At 38.2% G+C, this 18,161-nt stretch overlaps 1 protein-coding gene across 5 annotated transcripts in view; it reads right to left on the bottom strand.

Annotated features, from left to right (window-relative positions):
* The window catches only part of AP3S1 (adaptor related protein complex 3 subunit sigma 1), a 72,785-nt gene that overhangs the window by 21,915 nt on the left and 32,709 nt on the right, over positions 1–18,161 (bottom strand). For 3 of the 5 annotated variants that reach the window (XM_027076870.2, XM_053219924.1, XM_027076868.2), the window contains exon 4: positions 3,088–3,159. The exons of the other annotated variants lie outside the window; for them this stretch is intronic. In XM_027076870.2, the coding sequence (XP_026932671.1) occupies positions 3,088–3,159 (72 nt within the window). The remainder of the gene's footprint in view (positions 1–3,087; positions 3,160–18,161) is intronic. 5 annotated transcript variants of the gene reach the window in all.

The raw sequence follows: 18,161 nt of genomic DNA, 5'->3' as shown, positions 1-18,161 counted from the left end.
CCCCGCGTCAGGCTCTGTGCTGATGGCTCAGAGCCTGGAGCCTGTTTCGGATTCTGTGTCTCCCTCTCTCTGACCCTCCCCGTTCATGCTCTGTCTCTCTCTGTCTCAAAAATAAATAAACGTTAAAAAAGAAATTAAAAAAAAAAAAAAGACGTATTTGTTTCTGTACTTGCTTGTACAAAACAATCTAGAACTCTAACACTCTAAAATGTTAACACTAATGTTCATTAAACAATTAGAGTGAGGTGGTTCTAATATCTAACAGCCTAAGTAAGCAAACTAAAACCTAAGCCTGTAAATGTCTCAAGGTTAAGAAATCAAAGCCTAAAGACAACCTATCACAGCAAACTCGACTTTCTCAAATAATACAACTGCTTGAGTTATAATCAGTTAATTCCCTTGCTTTGCTTCCGCCTTTTCTCTATAGAAGCCTCTCCCCTCGCTCCTGTTGGAATACTCCTAAACATTCCTGGTTTGGCACTGCCCAATTTGAATCAGTATTGTTCAAATAAACTGATAAAACTCTTTTTTTTTTTTAATTTTTTTTTAACGTTTATTCATTTTTGAGACAGAGAGAGACAGAGCATGAATGGGGGAAGGTCAGAGAGAGAGGGAGACACAGAATCTGAAACAGGCTCCAGGCTCTGAGCTGTCAACACAGAGCCCGACGCGGGGCTCGAACTCACGGACCGCGAGATCATGACCTGAGCTGGAGTCGGACGCCCAACTGACTGAGCCACCCAGGCGCCCCTGATAAAACTCTTAATATGCCTCAGCTTTTCTTTTAACATAAGGCAACCTCTGAAGTTGAATGGCTTCTACTTATTTTCCACTAATCTGTATTTTCTGATTTTTCTTAAGTGAATGTATATCAATCAATGTAAATTAGAAGTTTTAAGGGGCGCCTGGGTGGCTCAGTTGGTTGATCATCGACTTCAGCTCAGGTCATGATCTCACGATTCGTGAGTTCAAGCCCCAAGATGGGCTCTGGGCTGACAGCTCGGAGCCTGGAGTCTGCTTCGGATTCTGTGTCTCCCTCTCTCTCTGCCCCTCCCCCCCTTGCGCTCTGTTTCTCTCTCTCAAAAATAAACATTAAAAAAAAGAGGAAATTTTAAAAACATTGTGTACCATGTACGGAATCTGTAGATAAGTGGAGCTTAATTTCCCTCTTACAGATCTCTTTTATTCTCTAGTACAAATGTGAGAACTTTACTCTTACTACAATGTTTCTAAGAGATTCCTCAATTTTCTTAAACTGCTAGATGTATTACACAAACTAATGATTTTGAACAGTCTTTTTTAAGCATTTTAATCATATTTAAGCATTTTAATCATGTACCAAAACATAATTTTGAATATTGCAAGCCCTAATGTCTAAAAATAACAGAAGCCTTTGTAATTGTGCAAAAGTGCAAGGTACTGTAATTAGAGAAAAACTAAAAACTGACTCTTAAAAATATCAAGTTTAAGTCTTCTGCCCAAAATCAAGTCATTTAGTAAATAAGAAATATGACCTAGAAAACTGGCTAATAATAAAAGTATTCTTTGATTATTCAGAAATAATAAAATGCATTCCTTCGTTATGCTATATCGTGAATGTGGTAGCAGTCACATAACTATATACATCTTCTGGGACTAACTAAATGTGTGCTTAAAACTGCCGAATTTTGGGGGCGCCTGGATGGCTTAGTTGGTTGAGTGTTCGACTTTGGCTCAGGTCACAATCTTGTAGTTTGTCGGTTTGAGCCCCACTTCTGGCTCTGTGCTGTCAGCATGGAACCTGGAGCCTGTTTCAGATTCAGTGTCTTCCTCTCTCTCTGCCCCTCCCCAGCTCGTGCTCTGTCTCTCTCTCTCAAAAATAAATAAATGTTAAAAAGAATAAATAAAAAAAAATTTAAAAAACTGAATTTTGGTGTGTGTAAATTATACCTCGATAAAGCTGATTTTTAAAAATCACCTTTTCTGCTAAAATTTTCAGCACATTATTTCAGACTATTTTATTCAATGGATTAATTATTCAAAACAACTTGTTACTGACGCCTGTGTGGCTCAGTTGGTGAGCTTTGGATTCTGTTTCCCCTCTCTCTGCCCCTCCCCCACTTGCACTCTGTCTCTTTCAAAAAGAAACAAACACTAAAACCAAACCAAAACAAAAAACCTTGCTACATTATATAAGCTTAATAAAGAAAAAAACCTGTGTGTGGTAAAAGTGTACTCTCTTCCTCCCAAATTCCCTATCACCAGCACCAGGTAATAAATACAGGCTACAAAGTTCAGCAATCCTTCCCTCCTCTCATGTATGGAATCTGTAGGTAAGTGGAGCTTTTTAGCAGACCATCATGTCTTATCAATTCACCCTCCTGCATCCCTACTGTACTGTCTTACTTCTCTTCTTTCTGGAACTCCTCAAAAAGATTTCTAGAGGATTTCCCTGCCTTTAATCTCCCGCCTACCACCAATCCGATCCAATCCAATCTTCGTAATGTAGAAAAAACTGACCTTGCCAAAACAAAACAAAACAAAAACCAATGTACAAACAAGGCAACAATAAATGCCAATACATATTTTTATTAAAAAAATTAAAGTGCGTCAGAACAAAGTCCAAAATCCGTGCACTGAAGACACTTAAATTAGGCCTCTCAATCAATACCACCCCACCCCCACCCCCCACAACACACACACCAAAGGCCTGTATTTTATATCTCTGCCTCTAGAGCCATCCTCTCCACTTCGGTCAGTGAAATATCTACTAATCCTTAAAAATCCAACTTTAATGTAATCTCCTCCACTCACATCCCCCTGGGCAGGGGCAGGTGGGACAGCTGTGTTCCCATTAACACTCAACACACTGCTACTTAATGAATGCCACGGTCTCCTCCTCTAGATGTGGATTCCTCTGGCCAGGGTCTGAATCTTCGGCACCAAGCGCAGTGCCTGGTTCATAGTAAACATAATTTATTAGTTATACTAAATAAATAAGGAATAAAAATAGTATTATTCACTAAATCCATTTTTACTTTGACAAATACAAAATAACATTTTTCTTAGATACAGAGCTCAGAAGATTTAACAATACAGATAGAGTACCTTGTCTACATGGAAAATTAAATCCAGTTCACAGACATTTTCAAAACACTTGTCTAACGTTTCCACAAACACCTGAAGAAAAAGAAAAGAAAAAAAGGTTAAGAGCTCTTGAGAACTGTATAAATTCATTCAAACCTATCATCTACAAAGGAGACAATTCTTAACTGTGAACACTTTTCTAAACTCCGCTATCACATTTGTTTTAAATTAAATACTGCATTAAGTGCAACAGGAATAATTAAACACTATTGCTCATAACTATGTTTCAATACATTAACATACAAAACAAAATAAACTTTGCTGAAAATAACTAAAACTAGAAATTCTTAGCACCATTACTTTAAAAAGTGCTGAAAAAAAAAAAAATCAAATCAGGCTCCCTATCTTCATGTGAGGAAAAAAGAAAGCTTACTGGAAAGATTTATCATGATAGATGGACATAGTCCAAGTATCTACCACATCTAATGCATCCAGTTTGTAATAAGCAATTAATTCAGGATAAAAGATCACTCAAAATTATCTATGGAAAAAGCAAAAAAGACTTTGGAATCAAACTCACCTCAGTTCAAGCTCTGGTTTGAATACCTTGTAGGGCCTTGTGGGGGAAAGGGTTAACGCAGCAGGCCTGTGAGGCTCAAAACCTACACATCCCCCAAAATGGCCTGTTTACCAGACTAGCCCTTGACTAGCTCCTGGGAACTGAGCTCTGAGCCCCTGTACAGTTCTGATAAGTATGTTCTGGCATGCCTGAGTCCTTGGGCTGCACTGTATACCAGTCTGAACGAACAGTTTATGCTAACAATGTGATTTATGATGAACAACTCCTTACCTCTGAGGTTCTAGAGCTTAAGTAAGCAAGGTCAAGTCACGATGGTGCCACATGCCTATGTGACTGACCCCCAACAAAAATCCTGACACACAGGCTAGGAGTGACTGTCCCTGATTGCGAACACATTACACATACCATTTCTGGGGGAATTAAAACATATCCTGTGTGACTCCAGTGGGAAGGGACACATCGAAGCTTGCGCCTGGTTTTCTCCAGACATCCCCTCATGTGCTTTTCCTGTTTCTTACCACTGTACTAAACCCTAACCATGAGCACAGCAACTGTGGAGTCCTGTGAATCCTAGCAAATCAATGAGATGGTCTTGAAGACCTTTGACACAAACTTTCAAAAATTAATTTCTTAAATTCCCTTGGATAGGTTGTCACTCTGTTTCTATCTCTATTCCCACCACCCTTCTCAAAGGTTACTGTCACAGACAGGATGACCACAAAATTTATCATACAAACTGGGGGCATGAGGAGTGAAAAGGAGCAGCTAAAATCTTATGATTATTAAGCTATCATAGTATGCAATGTTATCATAATTTCTTAACAGCCTGGAACAAAAGATATAAAGAAGGACTTACTCACAAACGGAAACATATGGTTACTTTATTCACAGGTGATCCTATAGGACAAGGAGCAAAATGCAAACAGCAGGCGTCTTGCTAAACTACTCATATCTCAGGCCAATTTATACAGATCTCTAACCCAAGGTTCCTTCCATCCATGCAGATGGTAAGATAGGTGAAACATTACAAACAAGGAACTGTAGGACTATAATCAATATCTCTCAGACCACGAGTTGGCAAACTTTCTCCACAAAGGACCATAGAGTGAATATTTTAGCTTTGTGGGCCATATGGTGCAACAAAAAGCAACTATATAGATATATAAACAATGAGCATGGGGGTGCCTGGCTGGCTCAGTTGGTTAAGCGTCAGACTTGGGCTCAGGTCATGATCTCATGGCTCATGAGTTCGAGCCCCCTGTAGGGCTCTGTGCTAACAAAAGTCTGCGTCAGATTCTGTGTCTCCCTCTCTCTCTGCCCGCCCCCCCCCACCCCGCTCATACTCTTGTCTCTCAAAATAAATAAACATTAAAAAAAAAAAACTGTTTTAATGAGCATGGCTCTGCTCCAACAAAACTTTACAAAAAGGTGCAGCAAACTGCACTTGACCTGCTGTAGTTTATTGGCCCCTGGCTTAGACCAAAGTCACTAGAAGTAAGAGGTCTATAAGTAACAAAGAATATGCAGTTTTACTCGACAATTTCATTTGTGAGAAGGCAAATTATTCAGGTGACCAAGTGTGGGGGCATACAGGGGTCAGCCTCAAAGTTTCCAGTTAATTCCAATTTTTTTGAGGTAGGTAGGAAACAAAGAATATCCACTCAAACTCCCAACTTTATCTTAATTTCTCCTCAAGGTCTTAGTGACATGGTACCTGGAATGACTTTATTCACTCTACTTGAAACTAATTCAGATTCATTTTCCTTCTTTTTATAGCAGATTCTCGCTTATAAGCACTGAATGGGATAATGCTGCTTGAACAAAGAGTTGAACAAGCTTAACAAACTTGAACTTCTTAGAAGAATGTGAGAAGAAAAAAACTTTTCCCATTGATAAAGTAGAAAATATTACTTCTGAAACCGTACCTTTAAGTTGGAAATGGTCTGAATTCCAATTTATAACATCATATTTAAATAAGTTATAGTAAGTAAAGCCATTTCACTTCTGCTCCCCGGCTCCAGGAAATTTTTCCTGAAGCATAACATACATACACAGGAGTACACAAATCACAACAATGTATATAACCTGATGAATTTTCACAAAGTAAACATACCTGTGTAACCAACACCCAAATCAGGTGTTGAAATATTACCTGCACTGCAGAAGCCTCTCATACTTCAGTAAGTCACCATCACCATCAAAGGTAACCACTTTCTTTCTAATACGACAGATCTGTTTTGCCTATTTCTGAACTATATGAGATCATACAGTATGCAATCTTTTGTGAGTGGTGCCTTTTATTCATCAATATTTTTGTGAGATTCAACTATTACCTAATAGCTCATTCATTCTCATCTACTGTATGCCATTGCATGAATATACCACAACATATTTATCCATTTCACTGTTGACAGTTTGGGTTGTTTCCAGTATGGAGCCATTACAGTTAGCACTGCTAGGAATATTCTTATTCGTGTCTATTACTGAGTGGATGCACACATACCCACTGAGTGCACACACAGAGGAGAACTGTGGGGTCACAGGGTAGCAGACGGCTTCAAACAGACTTCCAAAGCAATTCTAAAGATGGATACCCCAAAGAGCAGTATATGAGAGTTCCCACAATCACACACCCTTGTCAGAGCGTTATGTTGTCCATCTCTTAATTTTAACCAATCTCATGGGTATGTGGCAGTAAGTCATTGTAACATCAATTTGTATTTCCCTGATAGCTGTAATGACACTGAGCGCTGTTTCATATTTATCAGCCATTTAGATATCTTTCTTTGTGATGTCTGTTCAAGATTTCTGCTCATTTTTGTATTGGTCTTTCTTGCTAGTGTCTAAAAATTCTTAAATTATCCTAGATACAGTCTTGTCATCTATACATATTACAGATATCTTCTCCTACTCTGTGGCTTGCCTTTTTATTCTACCAACGTTCTTGGAAGTTTTCACTTTCAATATTTTCTAATTTATCATCGTCTCTAAGGTTAATCTTTTTTTTATGTCCAATTTAAGAAATCTTAGCCTATAGTAACATCAAGAAGATATTCTCCCAGAAGAAAACAAAAGCTTTACTGTTTTATCTTTCATGTTTCGACTAAATCTAGTGGAGCAGATTTTTGTGTATGGTGTGGTTTAATTTAATCTTCTTTAATTTAAAATCATTATTAGGGATGCCTGGCTCAGTTGGTAAAGCATGCAACTCTTCATCTCAGGGTCATGAGTTCAAGCCCCAAGTGGGTGTGGAGCCTACTAAAAATTTAAAAAATAATAAATAAAATCATTATTAGACCTACCCATCAGAGTCAAAAGTTTCTAATATGTCTTTATTTTTCCATGCTTACTTTTTCCAAATCACCTGGTTTCATTACCCATATACTATAAGCCATTGGTTTTTAGCCATCAGAAGACGACTATCCTGGTGAAAATGCTGTCTAAATACTTCCCCTCCATTTATGTACACTTATAAAAGATCAGTGTAACCCACTGAATCAATGTGCAGACTATGTTGGGCAAAGTGAAAAACAATTTTCCAGGTAGCTTTAAGTGAGCCACTGGCAAACCATGGAGTAGCAAAAAACTATGGGCTGTCAAAGAGACAGTAGGGTCTAGTGGTGAGGAAACCACCTCTGTTGCTACCTTGCTATGTGAGCTTCAGCACCACTTACTCCCCCAAACCTCAGAACTAGAAAACAGTGATAAAACTACCTACCTTTTTGGATTACCTCACAGATCTAGTTCGATAATTTTGATAAAGTGCGTAACACATCTAATAAAAGGAAACCAGTACTGTTCATCTGGCTGTTCAAAACATGCAAGGATTATAAAATTGAAATAGAAATAGAAAAGTCTAATTCTGCAGGTAAACACTGATATAAAAGCAAGGTGACTACCTGCTGAGGCTGGCAGGCCTTTGTGATATGCTTATTAATATAGAAAGAAAAATGTTGCCTATATTTAAACCAGAACAATACCACCTTTGAAAAATATAAATACAAAAAAAAAGTGTCCTGCAGTAAAATGTCATTATAACTACAGGTTCTTAATTTAGGAAAAGAATTCTTAAGATTTAAGACATTTAAATGCTAAGTCTGGTCTAAACAAATCAAAAACCCTCTTCAAAAAACCCCTCTTCCACTGGGTGCCTGGCTGGTTCAGTCATAGAGCACGCGACTCTTCGGGGTTGCGAGTCTGAGCACCATGTTGTGTGTAGAGATTACTTAAAAAATAAATCTTAAAAAAAAGTTTCCATTAATCTTATTTTGATTTAGCAAAAATTCTTAATATAGTTAGAAATCTGGAGCTTTGTATGTAGATACACACACTGATGTGTCATATGGACAAGGCCAAGACAAAACTAATCTACAAACTGAAGTAAAGAAATTAAGAACAAATTAATAGGCCTTTGGGCCTATTATTCTAGCCAGAATAAAAAATAGTAACAAAGTTGCGATTGCATTATATTTCACAAGGAGATAGATAAAAAGAACCAAGTACTAAAAGTGACATGGTAAATACCATTCTCTTACGTTTCTTTTTTTTTTTTTTTAAGTTTATTTGAGATAGAGGAAGAGGGAGAAAGTGAGCACAAGTGGGGGAAGGGCAGAGAGAGGAGCCCAAGCAGGTTCTGCACTGTCAGCGCAGAGCCCAATGCAGGGCTGGACCTCTCAAACCGTGAGATCATGATCTGAGCTGAAATCAAGACACACACGTAACCAACTGACCCCAGGCACCACTCTTATGTTTCATTTTCAAAATGATAAAAATTCTGGGGTGCCTAGGTGGCTCAGTCATTTGTGTCTGACTCTCGATTTTGGCTCAGGTAATGATCTCACGGTTCAAGAGATCGAGCCCCACATCAGGCTCCGTGCTGCCATGGTGAAATCTGCTTGGGATTCTTTCTCCCTCTCTCTCTGTCCCTCTCCCACTTCCTTCTCTCTCTCTTTCTCTCTCTCTTTCTCTCTCAAAATAAATAAGCTTAACAAAAATAATACAAATAAAAAAATAAAAATGATACAAGTTTTAAGGTCAATTTAAATAGAACAGTTATCTACTGAGCAGCAACTCAATAATCTCTGCCCTCCAAAAATTCAAAGGTTAATGGGGAAAATATTAATTTACTAAGAGAATCATATTTTAAGTTTTACTTCATTTTAATAATTATCTAATTTTCTAAAAAGAAACAAAAAAAACAGATTCACATCCACACAGAAATACTCTCCCTTCCCAGCGCCCTTGTAACAAAATTTTCTTGTGTTTCCTTTATCTTTAATTACAAACCTGGGTCTGGGCCACAAAGGTAACCGGAATCTGTTATGAGGCAGCTAAGTATTTAACAGTGCTTAGAACGTAAGAGCATAAGCTTTGGCAAGCATGTCTCTATTAAAATTCCAGCTTAGCCTCTATGAAATCTAGGGCAAGTTATTTAGCTCTAAATCTTAGTTTCTTCATCTGGACATAATAATGGAACCTATGCCATATAGTCGTTTTAGTGATGAATATATATAGGGGTGCCTGGGGGGCTCAGGAGGTTAAGCATCCAACTTTGGCTCAGGTCATGATATCACAGTCTGTGAATTTGAGCCCCCTATCGGCTCAGTGCTGACAGCTCAGAGCCTGGAGCCTGCTTCAGATTCTGTCTCCCTCGCTCTCTCTGCCCCTCCCCCCACTCATGTTGTCTCTGTCTCTCCCTCTCTCAAAAATAAACATTAAAAAAAAAATTAAACATACATTGATGAAAATAAAGCCACACTCAATGACAAGAAAATGAACTCTTGGAGGACAAAGGCCAAAGAAATCAAGTTGAAGCTATCTTGGGAATACATAAGCAGGGTATTAAGTTGAGACTCTCATGAGAGAATTCAAGCACATAAAACAATAAAAAATCGGGGCACCTGGGTGGCTCAGTCAGTTGAGTGTCCAACTTCGGCTCAGGTCATGATCTCACAGCTCATGAGTTCGAGCCCCGCATCAGGCTCTGTGCTGACAGCTCAGAGCCTGGAGCCTGCTTTGGGTTCTGTCTCCCTCTCTCTCTGCCGCTACCCGACTTGTGTTGTCTCTCTCTCAAAAATAAAATAAAACATCAAAAAAAATGAATACACATAAAGGGCTTAGAACAATGTCTCCCTTCATGAATATGTATGTTGGCTAGTATTATAATATACACATATGGAGAAATAAAAATATGCCTTAGGTAAAACAGAAGCCACAAAATATCCTTAAGCAGTATCACTTACATGGCAGACCCACCCTCCACTTTATTTAAAAAAATATGTATTTTTTAAGAGACAGAGCATGTATGGGGGAGAGGCAGAGAGAGAAGGAGTCACAGAATCCAAAGCAGGCTCCAGGCTCTGAGCTGTCAGCACAGAGCCTGACGAGGGGCTCAAACTCATAGACCATAAGATCATGACCTGAGCTGAAGTCAGACACTTAACTAATCGCGTCACCCAGGAGCCCCCCACCCTCCCTTTAGAGTTTTGTTTCTAGGTAAAATATAATTATTTTTTTCTGAGTTTGAGGACTTCTATCAGATTTCAGCAGGAAATCTATAACATTAAATGAAATATGTAAATGTTAAAATGACATATCATAAGATAGAAAAAGTCTTAAACCCCAAACTAGGAGGCACAAATTTAAGAATACTAATAATATGGCAAGAGATCTAAAAAAAAAATTGGTTTTAGTCAGCAGCAAGATGTTCTAGAGAGATACTGGTTTAGCTCAAGCCAAGAATCCAAAAAACGCCACTAAAAATGTACCAGAAGAGGGGCACCTGGGTGGCTCAGTTGGCTGAGCATACAACTTCAGCTCAGGTCATGATCTCACACTCCATGAGTTTGAGCCACGCGTTGGGCTCTGTGCTGACAGCTTAGAGCCTGGAGCCTGCTTTGGATTCTGTGTCTCCCTCTCTCTCTGCCCCTCCCCTGCTCATGCTCTTTCTCTGTCTCAATAATAAATAAATAAAAACGTTAAAAAAAAAATGTACCAGAAGAGCTGAGGAAGGCAAACTGAACTTAAAACCAGATCAACGGCCTTTGAAGAACACGATGAATACAGCCTAGGGACACTCTCCAGTACGTACTACTGCATGGAGATTCAGGATCTTCAAAATACGGTGCTTAAGGTGTGTAAATGGCACTCGACTTGGAATATGACTGGGTTCTGGACCGAATTTCCACCAAACCTGACCCGGACGCTAACATGCCGATGAGGACAGTCTTCGTAAAAACAGAGCCATTTATTGTGCATTTACCTCATACCAGTACTTTACACAGATTAAACTCTCAACCTCAGCATGTAAAAATTAAAAGTTGATGAGAGGGCAAGCTGTCTTCTACTCTCACATCAAAATGATTCTAAAAGAGTTCACATCAAGGATTCTTTCTATGTGACTTATTTCTGTTTTTCTTAAAAAAAAAAAAAAGGTTAATGATAATAGCCAAAATCTATTGAGTACATGTTATTATGTCATTGCTATGGTTCCAGGCACTTTAAATATATTATTTTATTTACTCCTTCATGGTAAGTCATAAGGCAGATACTTTTATTATCGGCCACTTACAGCAAGAAAGGTTCTAAATTAGCAAAAAGTCAACTAACTACTAACACGGGTAAGTAGAAGAAAGTCTCACTGCAGAACCCAAATTCTTATTCACTAGGCATACTGCCTCCAACAATAGGAAATAGTACTTGATTTTAATGTAGTAAGTAGTTACTTAGAAAATTTGGAAAATACAGAATAGTATAAAGCAAAAACTAACTTTCAATACTTCTACCACCCACATGAACACAGAATTGTGCAAAGCGGACTTCTTGTACCATAGGAAACTTAATTATATTGGAGCCGCTCCATTAAAATGACTTAATATGATTTGTATGTTGGATTTAGAAGTCTAAGGAAGAATCAGGGTTTTCAACCAAATATTAATTTTGTTTTTTTTAATGTTTATTTTTAAGAGAGAGAGAGAGAGAGAGCGTATACGCACACAAGCAGGGGAGGGGCTAGAGACGGAGGGACAGAGGATTCTAAGCAGGCTCCATGCTGACAGCAGAAAGCCTGATGCAGGGCTCAAATTCACAAACTGTGAGCCAACCTCACAAACTCATAGACCTGAGCCAAAGTTGGACAATCAACCAACTGAGCCACCCAGGTGCCCAAAATACTAATTTTGAAAATGAAAATAGCCTCTGAATCATTTCCTTCTGTGCACAAAAGCGACTCGTGAGAGATTATTAAAATTATATTTAAACTTACAAGCAAAAGCTGATCTAAAAATCATATCTGATCTTGAAAAATATTCTCCCACATATAATTAAAAAATGTTCTTCCATGTATATGGTACAATTGATACGACTTAGAACAAAACAAAATAAATGCAAAACCTAGAAAGATTTTCCTTATATAATTTTAACTAGTCAATACAGAGGGCATACTGGAAAATCACCATTTGGCAAACGCCACAACACTAATTCTTCAGGCAAGAATCACTGAAACAAACTGAAATTAATGACCAAAAAGATGATTAGATAAAGGATATTTACATCATCTCAAAATTATTCCCCATAAGATACTTTCAAGCACAAAGAGATAACAGAAGCTTACAGTAGACGAACCTGGCAGGCACGGTCTTAACCAAGGGGTCGGAATAAATATTATAGTGAGACAAAATGAGATCGTGTCCCTCTTGATACGATGCACTGCAAAGGATGTTAACAGCGCTTCTGTGGTATACTCAAACTGAGGAATATTCTATAAAATAATGGGCTTGTACTCTTCAAAGGCTCCAGATATGAAAGACATGGAATGCATGAAAGACAAAGATGAACTATTACAGAGTCAGGGAGACTCAGGAGACATGAAAACTAAATGCAGTACGTGACTTGAATTAAACTCTGAATGAGAAAAATGACAATACACGGGACAACTGGCAAGTTTTGAATGAGGTCTGCAGATTAAATAATAGTATTATATCGATGTTGATTTCCCGATTTTAGTCATTATACTGTGGTTATAGAAGATGTTAAATTTAGGGAATCTGGGTGAAGGTATGATATGCAAGAATTCTTTGTATTGTATTTGTCACTCCTTTGTAAGTATGAAATAATTTCAACATATGTTTTTGAAAACTTTAAAGAAGAAGAAAATTTGAAAACCCAAGCTTAATGAGTCTCCTCCTGTATTACCAATTCCTCCCTGAAAACCAACCATCCTACCCTGGCAAATTAGGAATTCACCTTAAGTCAAAGAAAAACACCAAGATAAGTGGAGTTTTTTTCTCTCTCTCAAACCTACTTTAAAAGGAGAAAAAAAATAAATTTTATTTTTTTCTAGTTCCAAAATTCTGACTTTAAGTACCTGAGTTCCAAAATACTTTCTTTACAGGTGTGCCTGAGTGGCTCAGTTGGCTGAGCGTCCGACGTCAGCTCAGGTCATGATCTCACGGTGAGTTTGAGCCCCACTTCGGGCTCGCGGCTGTCAGCAGGGAGCCCACATCAGATCTTCTGTCGCCCTCTCTCTCTGCCCCTCCCCCACTCACACTTTCTCAAAAATAAACATTAAAAAAATTTTTTAAATACTTTCTTCACCACTAGAAATTACATAATAACATATCTACCATGTTCTAGGCCCTATGCCAACTATAAACATTAGCTCTCATTCTTACAACAATGTTGATAAGGTAGGTATGCCTATCAGCACCTACAGACGAGAGAATTGGGAATGGATAAGTGGATACGGTTAAGTAATTTGCTCAAAGTTATATAACTGCTAGATGGCAAGAGGCAGTACTCAAATCCATGCCATTTGACTCCAAACACCAACCTGACGCTATGATGCCTCCCTAGAGGGTGGCTGAAAAGTTAACAGGTAAATTAGAAAAGAATCTTCAAATTCAATACCAAGATTTATCACGAAGCAGCAGTGTAAATAAGTGAAAAGTGAATATATTTCCAATTATTGGAAAATAGACTTCTCAGTAAAAATAAGATAGAAAACGAATTGTTTATAGAAACATTTTTTGGTTTCTTACATGTATATGAGAAATGAATCTTACTGAAAACAGAAACTTTTAATACTCAGGTTAAAGTATGGTGTAGCAAGTGTAAATTTTCCTGAAATGATCCCAAGTAATCACTCTGGATTGCTGGCAAAATAAGCCAACTGGGCCAGGGCTCCCTCTTTCATCAGAAGAGGAACTGCACCAGAACTCATCCTCCCATGGACCAGCGGTTTATCTCCCGGCACCCGCCGCCCAGGGGAGCTGCAACTTCCCACAGTCCCTAAGTGCTGGTCAGCTGATCTTCCTAGATAATTCTTAAAAATAACCTAGAGAGCCCAAAGTTGATGCAGTATGCTACTTAACAAGGTGCTTTCAAGCATAGCCTTATAATAAAAGAGAACAATGACATGGGGTGGTAGGCAGTGAGGCTTCCACTGGCACCATTCTATGTCCAGCAGCACCCACCTAGCACAATTTCCTATGTGATAAAGGGAAGATCACAGGATCTTTCTTCACTTAAGTATTCTTGACTTACAAGTTCCTCCAATTAGGTCAATTTCTTAGTGGCTAACTCTATCACCATATAAAATTCATTCTAAGCACACAACATAGAGGATAAAAAGATTAACAAATTCTCATAAAAATAAGATAAAATAGAACTTCCTTATCCAATTCAATTTGCATACTAATGGAATAATACTTTGTATGCCTTCCTTATAAATATACGCTTTAATGGTAAAGTTAGCTAAAAACCACTGTCTACTACACGTCAGTCATTTAGCCATAAGCTTCATGTATCTTTATTGATGCTTATACCTACTCTATAGGTTGGCATTATTATTATCACTCCATTTTGTAGATGAGGTCAATGAAGGTCAAAGAGGTTAAGTAACTTGAACAAAGTTATACAGCCAGTACAGGGGCAGAGGCTGAATGATGTTAACCATAACTAGCTTGCTTTAATTCACTGATCTTTCTAACAACCTCATGAAGTTTATAGGCAGGAAATTAAAACAGGCACCCTTGGGGCACCTGGGTGGCTCAGTTGGTTGAGCATCTGACTCGATTTCAGCTCAGGTCATGATCCCAGCATTGTGGGATCAAGCCCTACATCTGGCTCCATGCTGAGCGTGGAGCCTGCTTAAGACTGACTGACTCTCTCTCTCTCTCTCCCTCTCTCTCTCTCTCTGTCTCTCTGCCCCTCCTCCAACTCATGTGCACACACACTTTCTCCCTCTCTAAAATATAAATGGATGAATGAAGGAAGGAAGGAAGGAATAAATAAGTAAATTAAATAGGCATGCTTTATACAGGTGAAAAAATTCAAGGTCTATTAAAATCAAATGACAAGCTCAATATTTGGTTCAATCAGCATCAGCAGCCATAAGTAAAATAATTTCACAAACATCGGTCTAACGTTCAGTACCATAGCAACAACAAATGCTACACATGGAGCTCTGTTTATATACATAACACCATGTATGATCAAACATCTTTTTTAACCTAAAGAAAAGTTCAGCTGTTAGTGTAATAGGGAAGGACAGGATAAAATAGGCAGAGAGGGAAAGGTTAGGACCTGAGGTCCCTGGGTGGGGAAAAACACGTATTTTGTAACAGTACTAGGAGTGTCTAACCACAGCAAACCCCCTTGGGTGTAAGGTTCCTCTTAAGAATGTAACAGAGCCCACCTACTCCCCACCTCAGGTTCCCCTCAGGAATTTGACAATCAAGGTACCTAACTAAAAAAAGTAAACCATGAAACTTATGTTACACGAGGGACAGTACGACCAGTCTGACCCCTCACACAATGGAGTTGAGCCAATCAGGAAGGGACAACCCAGCACCTAGAGCTATCAAGCCAATAAGGGTAGAACCTGAGAAGGAACTAGGGGGAAGGCACGAAGGGGGGCTGATCAGAACCTTATAAAACAAGGACCCTGGCCTTATGTTCCAGGTATTCATTTTCTAATGCCCCCCTCTCTGTAAAGAGAGCTCTCCTAATACTCGTCTTTTCTTGCACTCTAATAACTTTTGCCTGCTCCTCAATTTTTGTCCACCTCTTTCATCCTGCAAAGTGGCAAGACAACGAATCCCGAGTATTGAGGTGGAAAATCCTGCAACATTAGTACTCAATTTTGTCCTGACTACAACCAAACAAGACCTGATGCTGATATAATTGCTACATGCGGTACAGAAAACTGTAACAGAATTTGGAATTATCTAGTGAACTTTTATGCCTCCATTTATTATCAGCTTGGCATAATAAATTAATTGAGGACAATATGGCTGCTTATAAATAACTCAACCAACCACTGTCAATATTTAATGAACCTCTCATTCTCACTCTGTAAATATTTTAACACTGCCAATGAAGACATGCTACAACAGAAAGACTAAAAAAAAGCCAGGTATCAAGTCTGAAATTTGCTTATATGGCAGTCAATATCACACTCAAATAGTACGTATCAGAAACAAAAAAGGATCACCATTTCCCCAACTTACTTACAAAGAATTAAAAAAAGAAACAAAAGAAAACAGGCTGATGGTACTCAATTTGGTGATACAGTGGCCTAAATTCCACAGGGAATTTAGTGATGATGCCTTCTCTCAGATTTCACAAAAGATAAAAAGTCAAATCTGGGACAGCATATGCATACCTCAGAAACACAAAACCTCTGCATAAAAATACGTGCTCCCAATGATCATTTGAATGGTATCATTTTCAACATTGAAAAAAAAGCAAAATTTAGCATGTTTCTGAATTATATGATGACGTTTGGGACATCTGGGGGGCTCAGTCAGTTAAGCTTCCGATTTCGGCTCAGGTCATGGTCTCACGGTTCATGAGTTCAAGCCCCACATTGGGCTGTCTGCTATCAGCACAGAGCCTGCTTGGGATCCTCTGTCCCCCATCCCTCTCTGCCCCTCCCCTGCTTGGGCTCTCTCTCTCAAAATAAATCAATAAACTTATTTAAAATAGATAGATAGATAGATAGATAGATAGTTCTGTTTTCCTGATCAATTCTTTAAAGAATATACAAGACCAAGAAGTTTTGATCTAAACTCTCTTGATTTATAATTTTCCATTTCTACTTTTGACATTACACTTGACTTTCTTGAACCTAGAGAGAGGATGGACGAAGCAAGAAAATCAGCTCTAACTAAGCTTCTGATTAGCTGTTTCATGAAACAGAAGAAGCTATAAGCTATTCCCTTCCACCTTTGTTCATTCAACCAACATTTTTAAAGTGACTGCCTCATGCATGCTCAGCACTCCCTCTGAAGTATTTAACGATCCCTGGTAATCGCAGGGGAAAGACAGCAACCACAGAACCTCCAACATGTTGGTGGTAAGCAGTAAATTTAATTGTCCCTGTAAGGGAAGTTACAGAACTTTTTTTATGACATGACAGATCAACATTTGATAACTCAATTGGACTCTCTTAGAATAACAGCTCTAACCTACATTAGTAATAGGAAAGTGACACAATACTCCTGAAATCTTCTTTTCTGTGTCTTACCTAGTATCAAGACAAATTATCAACATTTGAACAGTAATGGCTAAAATATCTAACAAAACACAGACCCAGTTTCCACTTTCCAGAAAGGTGTGATAGAATTTATTTCAGATTTGATGCAGGATATTTGTTCTTTGACAACTCCCCGTATAATTCTCTTCTGAGATATAACCACTAAACTATCGTAACCATTAAGATCAGTCACAGAAACAAAGAAATAATGATGATGGCTTAAATCCCAGGACACAAATATAAAATACTTCTGATTGGTCTCCAGGAAAATTCATATTTGTTTTAGTCTTTCTCAACTGCAATCTTTCTCTTACAGAGTAAATTTGAAACAGATTGCTTTTCTCCTTTTTTTCCTCTTGTAACAGTAGCTAGCTCAAGGAAATAAAAAAGTGTTTTGGAATGTAGTGTGTATGTCTACCACTCCCTTCAGTTGTGGACAAGTGAGAGAGAAATAGAAAACACAGTTTCATGTTAACAAATCATTTTCTAAAAAAACACAAAGTTTCTATGAAATAATAGTGCAATGAATTAACTACTACCTATATGGGATAAACCAAGAAATGTGTTAACGAACAAAGTTAAAAGGCAATGCAATACTGGGTTCTGATTAACCCTTAACTGTTACCTAATTCATACATAAGTAAGTTTGCTTCTCTTTCTTTACTAGAAAAGCCTTTGGGAAAACAAAACACAATAAAACTTAGCAGTGTTTCTCACGGAGGCCCCAGGAGGAAATTAAGTATCTATCTAAGGGCTCGTGAGGCATATTCACCTCAAACTCAAAATTTCTTTGAAGTTTCCTCTTACAGCTTTAAATATTATAAAAATTTCTATTCTACCTCATATTACAAACATATATATCTTAAAGGCATCATTTACTCACCACCAATTAAAAAACGAAAGAGCAGGGGCTACTGGGTGGCTCAGTCAGTTGACCGCTGGACTTCAGCTCAGGTCATGATCTCACAGTTCGTGGGT

The sequence above is a fragment of the Acinonyx jubatus genome, chromosome A1, assembly GCF_027475565.1.
Source record: "Acinonyx jubatus isolate Ajub_Pintada_27869175 chromosome A1, VMU_Ajub_asm_v1.0, whole genome shotgun sequence".
Taxonomy (NCBI): domain Eukaryota; kingdom Metazoa; phylum Chordata; class Mammalia; order Carnivora; family Felidae; genus Acinonyx; species Acinonyx jubatus.
The sequence above is the reverse complement of the archived record's forward strand: the minus strand, read 5'-3'. Positions and strand labels throughout refer to the sequence as shown.